Here is a 6688-nt window from a genome sequence, read left to right as displayed (position 1 = left end):
TCAGCATGAGAATCAGCGTTCAAAGTTCTACAAGTCTGCAAAGTCTCATTGAAATCGTATAGAAAATTTCCGAAATGCATAAAGGGCCACACAAATTGAATCTCGGGCCGGCTGAATCCTGGGTATACTATAAGGCTACTTCGTGCCTAAAAAATCATTTCCTTACGACAATATCGTAATCACGATTACATATTTTGACACCTGAAATCCCCGAAAAGGAGGTGAAAAGTTACAATTTTGCTCACTTATTTACGATTTGTGTCGTTCATTTACGATTTACAACACAAATTTACGACAAGAGTCGTAAATGTACGACTGAAGTCATAACTGCACGACATATTCCAAAGATAATTTACGATTGTTCGTAAACTTACGATTAAGTCGTAAATTCACGACTTAATTCGTTATAAACGAAACGTGTCGCTATCAAAAGTAGCGACAAATATGTCGTACATTTACGACTCAAGAAGTATTCACGACTTGAGTCGTAACAAAATATGTTGCTTAAAAACGACATAATTGTTCTACAAAATGTCGTTAATTTACGATTATTTTTAACAGTGTGCACGCATCGCCGCAGCCATGGCCCGCAAAACCAAATCCGTTTCCACCCCCTGGACGGTGCGACTGAACGATCGATCCTGGGTCATTCTACAGAAATGTTACAATTTGATGTCCCTGGCCCATTGTGACGAAATGGTTCGTGGTTTGCGCAGTGAGATGGTGCTTTTTGTGCTTTCAAATGATCCACTATTAGGTTTGAAAATTTCTGAGGTTTTGAGATGGCTGTGACCTCCGGAAAGTGCAAAATGTAAACTCAGTAGCTGTCCCGATGCATAGTTCACAAAGTTTGCGCCTCCCGTATGTCTCAACGAGACACAGGACATTCGTTCCCGACGGCTCTATTTGCTGAGGCACTTTCACAAACACCAAATTTTGGGAAAGGACTGATCTTCCTTGTGCCAACAGTAGGACCACAGACCACACGTTAACGTTCTGGAGATACAGCGAAAATTTTAAAATGAATTTCGATATTGGGTTGCCAACCCTGCCTGCAGGGGTCACATTGCTCGATGCATTGGCGTGGCGTGGCGAAATGTTTGGCGAGGAACAAGCTGTGCATCCCTGGAGAGCTCGGCGCCGCCGCCGTCCGCGGCGCTGTCCATCGGTGCAAGCGGCCGACGACATTACGGGGCCGCGGGACGCAATGTGGCGTCGGGGCGGGACGTGACCCGACTGCCAACGCGTCTGCCGCACAGTAAAATCTCAACGAAGAAACGCTTCGTAATAGGAAGAAATTGAAGGCATTGTAGAATCTACGGAGTAATGCTTCTTATTATGAAGCAAAATCCTTCCTAATAAGAACCTTACAACTATTACAACAGCGTTATACTTCTGCCCAAACAAAGAGAAAAAAATGGCACTTACGTAAAGCGGTAAATATGCCACGCTTGGCGCTCTCCACAGGTTTGCAAGCGTGACTTCGGTCCAAAAAATATTTTTCTGGTAAGAACAGACCTTTCTTATGAACATGTGACAGTTCTAGACGTATGCGCCGACTACATTTTCATCAGCGGAGGCGCACTAATAGAAAAGATGCTGTTAATTAACAGCATATATCCTGTTAAGTTTTTTAGCAACACTTGTTGTAGAAGAACGGCATATTGTTGGACACTGAGTCGTTATCCAACAGCAGTGTTGTAAAAAGGGATGATGGCTCTCTGTATCTGACCTCTGACAATAAGTTGTTGTGTAACAGATTTACCATTTCCAAATGGCACCAACCTGTTCATAAACAACACTTTTCTGTTTTCAAACAAAAGAGTTGTTATACATTTACAAAAAAAAATGTCGAGGGTCCTAATAGTCTTATCCAATACTAGCAGTCATTCAGAAACGCTCTTTTCTGTTTACAAACAGCACTGTTCTTCAACGCGGTCTCTCTGTTATTCACAAAAAGGGAATAGGAGTTTCCTGACGGCTCAAACAAGACATTTGTTTTGTAACAGTTCGTGCAGTTCTTGGACAGTTCACCGCTGTTTAAAAATTGGAAGTGTTGCTAAAAAACTTTACAACACAAATGCTGTTCAGAAACAACAGCATTTATTTTAACATAGTTGGAGTTTGATTTGAGCCGTGAGCTGCAAAATGCTCCGGCAAATCTTCAATTGAATGGTGTTGTTTTTAAATGACAGAATACCGTTCCAAAACAGCATATATCATTAATTTTACAAACAAGATGTTCTGTTTTCCAGCATTGGAAATCGTTCAATAACACTATATTTGTTGTTTTCTACAATGATGAAACTTGCTGTTTCCTAACAGCATTTGTGCTGTTTTAAGTTCCGATGACACGCGCTGCTTAAAAGCAAATCACTCGTTGGTAAATGTGCTGTTTTCCTACAGTTTCTTTTAACAGTGCGTTTGGCTGAAATTTAGCCGGTGGCGGCCGCAGGAGGGGACGGCGTGGTCAACTGAAACTTGGTCTATTTTCTCAATTTAAAAACATAACCTAAAAGAATACACAATTTCATGGACTAATTCTTTAATGTGGACTAGTTGCGTTACGAAGGTGAAAATTAAGCAATTTAAACACTGCAATAAAATTTTGATCTCGCGGCGGAGAACGTGCTCGTCAAGTTGCCTATCCCCAGGCGCTCGCTGCTGATGGAAATGAAGATATGCGACGCCGCACAGTGGTCTGGTAAATTTTTCTTAATCGGTTTCAGTGACCCGTAAAACCTATCCTTCAGCAGTTTCATTTTATTTTGTTTGATCATTACCGGAGTATTAAATTATGTCCGCCTGAATCGTTCTTTTAGACCACTGTGCGCCGCCGGTAAAATCATCGGCGGCAGCGCGGCGGCGCGCCGCAAATTTTTGGTCAGCGGCAGCGGCGTGGTAAAATTTGTTGGCGGCGGCGCAGCGCACATGTCTAGTTTGTGCAACCCCACCGTTGGATTTTCAAAAAGTCATTTATCATCGCCTTTTTCCCGTTTCATCCCACTTTGTGGCGCCGCGTCGCGTTGACACAGTGTAAACACATCCGTGACTTTGTTAAGTCTTATCGCCCGGTCCAAGTCAGATCGGTAGGCCTTGGGAGGAGGCAGCAGCAGGCCTCGGCGGGGTGTCTGGGAACTTGAACAGCCACGACGACGGCGTGCTGGGGCCAAGTGGGCTGCCTACCACACGGGCCTGGGCGAAGGCAGCCCGCGCTGCACGTGTGGGCGTGTTCGTGGGTATCACTCTCTAGGTGTGTAACCAAAGTTATCTGCCGGGGCGCGAGGCAAGAGGGAGCGCTCTCGCCAAGAGAGAGCGTAGCAGTTGACACCCGGTGCTGCGATCACCTGGTCCATCCAACCAAGTCCGTCCAGGCAAACCCCGCTACACCCCGCAGCGCACTGCCCAGCACGGCGATGCCCCAACCCTCCATTGACCACGTCCGCATCAGCCCGCCAAGTGAGTCTCGGAGGAGGCCTTCCCGTGGGGACTTCTCCGAGTGAGAGGATTGTTCGAGCCCCGGCGCCATGCCCATGGCTATGATCTTTCCCGTCACCGACCCAGGGAAGCGGCTCGGCGTGCGCCACCTCCAGGCGTGCCTCATGACCCTCGGGTCCTTCGTGGCGTACGCGCTGCGCGCCAACCTCAGCGTCGCCGTGGTCGCCATGGTGCGGACTAGGCCGCGCATTGAGCCAACCCTCGTCACGGTCCCCCTCAACGAGACCAGCCTCCTGAACGGCAGCGTCGTCGGCCTGGCTGGCGAAGGTATGGTCGGTGACGTGGAGACCGACGACATGGTAAGCAGACACGGTGCAACGCGAAGTGGAGGCTGCAACTTGTCCGAGTTCCCGGGCAGGGACAACACACGAGATCGATTGCTAACTTCGAGATCGAGTCCCTGAGGCTGAAATCGGCAAGTTGCGGCTTCATTCTGGGAAGGAGGGTTGCAAACAGTGGCGGGGAACTGAAAGCTCGTCGGCTGCCGGCAGATGTTCGACTGGGACGAGAAGGTTCGCGGCGCGCTGCTGAGCGCCTTCTTCTGGGGCTACATGGTCAGCCAAGTGCCGGGCGGCGTCCTGTCGCAGCAGCTCGGCGGGTCGCGCCTCCTGGCCGGCGCCCTCGTCGCCACCTCGCTGTGCACGCTGCTGCTGCCGGTGTGCGCGCTGCAGGGCGGCTGGGAGGCTGTGTTCGCCAACCGCGTGCTGCAGGGCTTCACGCAGGTCTCTCCGTCTTGCCACCGCCCTCTGGACCCGATTCACCCGAGATAACACACTCTGCTTCGTCGCAGGGCCCCGTCTACCCGTCCGTGTACACCCTGCTCGGCGTCTGGGTGCCTCCGCACGAGAGGGAGATCTTCACGACGGCCGTTCTCGGAAGTGCGAACTGCAAACCGCGCCAGGAACAAAGATGGGCTGCACGGTCTTGACTGTGTCTTTGCCTCGGCAGGCACGCTGCTGGGCCCCATGCTCGCCTCGCCCCTGTGCGGGGTCATCGCGGCGCGCTGGGGCTGGCCCTCCATCTTCTACTCCTTCGGCGCCCTGGGGCTGGCCACCGGTGCCCTGCTGCTGTTCCTGGGCGCGGACAGGCCAGCCAAACACTCCAGGATTTCCGCCGAGGAGCTGGCCTACATCGAGTCGTGCATCGACGACGGCAAGGCGCCCCAGGCAAGCCCTTCCCCCTCCCCCACCAAGCGGCGGCAAGGGCCTGCACCGCAGGATGCACAGTGGGCTGAGATCCGCCAAATCGACATTTAATCCAGCTTTTCAAAGTTATTTTTTTGCATCGGATTTGTGCGAGATGATGTCCCAAAAGGTTCAGTCTTCAATTTAATGAACAAACTAGCCAAAAATATTAGCCACATCACAGTGAGAATGGCTCTCGAAAACTTAGTATTTTAAGGCTTCCGAGGTGCCGCTAGTAGACCATAAAAATGACACATATGTCGAAACGATTTCCGACCAGCCAAGTCGTATTTTAATCCCGGTTTTTAACGTAACCTCTTGTTACGGTATCACACTTAACATGTACACGGAAACTGGACTCAATTTTACCTCGGTGGCATGTGTACACACCTATTTAAGAAACTTGGTAAATCTGCGAATTTTCAGTGTTTTCTTTGTATTGAATTTGAGTTTCAAAACGACTCCTACGTGTCCCGTCGGAGATCTCTTCGCCAAAATGTACCTTGGGCCCTCCTTTACTAGGGCCAACATCGATCAAAGGCTCGTCGAGGCTCCAACGTGAATGCGACGCGTCTAACGCCACCACTTTTAACCTAAATTCTTAGATTCTAACCTTATTTTTGGTCATAATCGACGATTTATGAGTATTTTATCGGTGTCCATGGCATTGGAAGCCTTTTGCTTTCCATCTTCATTGTTTTCATGTAAAATCGGACAGGTTTCAAGAATTTGTTAAAAAAAATAATTTTGAGTCAACACTTAAATTTTTAACTTTTTTGGCTTATTTTGATTTTGAAAGTACTCTGTTAAGTCTGCTCACCTATTTTTGACCAAGGCTCTGTTTTCAAGTGGGAACTAATGGCGTAAAAATACGTTTTTGAACTTTTTTTGACATTTTTGCTAGATGCACTACCCTGCACATTTAAATACGAATGCAGATCGATAAAGCGTCTCAAGACGAATCGATCGGTACCAATATGATAGCGATAGCGCAACCCAGTCGGTCACAATTGAATTAAATGTCAGATTTTGCTCCGCCAGCCCACTGTGGGATGACGCTCTCGTTGTTTTCGAGCAGGTGCAGCCGCGGACGCCCTGGCTGGCCATAGTCTCATCGCCGTGCGTCTGGGTCTTGTGGCTGTCCCTGTCGGTGCAGGCGATGGTCTACTTCACCTTCCTCACCAGCATCCCGACCTACCTCCACGGCGTGCTAGGCTTCAGTCTCGAGGAGGTGAGTAAAGCTGCCCGCACGGTAGGCAACCCTTTCGACGCCTTGTTGGCGATGCACCACCTACAGGGTACGCAAACTATTTGGGCGATTCCATGCCAAACCAACGAACCCTTGGGATTTCATCCCTCCGATTTTGATGAAACTTTTGTTGGGTGTGGGAGACATCATAAAAAGACCCCCTGCCAAAGGGTTTTGCGAAATCTCACCCCATTTGGCTGTGGCAGGATATCAAAGTTTTAGCTTTAGTCAAAATCATGATATTTTCTTTAATTTCCTCTTTTCTGGCTGATTTGTTTTGGATTTTTGTCCATAGTGTATTTTTACGTAAAAAGAGCTGGGGAACACGATGAAAACGGTTTCGAGACAATTGGGTAAAGTTTTGATGCCAAAATCTTCATTTTTCGTCATATTTTTTCGAAAAATTGCTATTGCCAAAAGAGCTCATCTTCGATTTCGACCTAACTTTTACCAAATGATCTCCTAACATAGAGGAACAAAACACTAAAAGGGTTTGGTCGGCCCGCCCATAAGATCTGAGAAATCGCAGAAACAAATTTTGAAAAATCACCAAAATCGTGTATTTAAGGTGGTGGTGGTGGTGTGGGTTCTTGCCTGCGCTGCGCAGCCGGCTGTTCTGGTCAACATCGACTTCCCCGCCTGGCGTGCGAAGGAAAACCACCCGCCAGGAGCGCCTGTGAAGCTCGGATAGGCAACCCGCAGGCCAGAGTGCGCATGTGCGTGCGTTGGGTTGCCTACCTTCCATTACCACTAAGGG

The 6688-nt window shown here is 48.8% G+C and overlaps 1 protein-coding gene across 2 annotated transcripts; it reads left to right on the top strand.

The window, feature by feature from the left end:
* Nucleotides 1-3224: 3224 nt before the first annotated feature.
* Nucleotides 3225-6636, top strand: LOC117650860 (uncharacterized transporter slc-17.2-like). 2 transcript variants are annotated; one of them, XM_034394474.1, is made up of 6 exons: nt 3226-3459; nt 3565-3797; nt 3990-4220; nt 4289-4376; nt 4447-4664; nt 5761-6467. In XM_034394474.1, exons 1-6 carry the CDS (start codon nt 3417-3419, stop codon nt 6151-6153), a joined length of 1206 nt encoding a protein of 401 aa, XP_034250365.1. In that variant the 5' UTR covers nt 3226-3416; the 3' UTR covers nt 6154-6467. The 2 variants fall into 2 exon arrangements, with proteins under 2 accessions (XP_034250364.1, XP_034250365.1); XM_034394473.1 differs by having other exon boundaries at nt 3225-3459; nt 3565-3765; nt 3990-4376; nt 5761-6636.
* The last annotated feature ends 52 nt before the right edge of the window (nt 6637-6688 follow it).

This window comes from Thrips palmi, unplaced genomic scaffold (genome assembly GCF_012932325.1).
Source record: "Thrips palmi isolate BJ-2018 unplaced genomic scaffold, TpBJ-2018v1 HiC_scaffold_5, whole genome shotgun sequence".
Taxonomy (NCBI): Eukaryota; Metazoa; Arthropoda; class Insecta; order Thysanoptera; family Thripidae; genus Thrips; species Thrips palmi.
This window is presented reverse-complemented; position numbering and strand designations above follow the sequence as displayed.

Bases quoted from the DNA above. Each gene is read 5' to 3' on its own strand.
- LOC117650860 (XM_034394473.1), top strand. From the start codon at position 3,417: ATGCCCCAACCCTCCATTGACCACGTCCGCATCAGCCCGCCAA. The intron at 3,766-3,989 runs GTATGGTCGGTG...GGCTGCCGGCAG, and splicing joins CGTCGGCCTGGCTGGCGAAG to ATGTTCGACTGGGACGAGAA. The intron at 4,377-4,446 runs GTGCGAACTGCA...TTGCCTCGGCAG, and splicing joins CACGACGGCCGTTCTCGGAA to GCACGCTGCTGGGCCCCATG.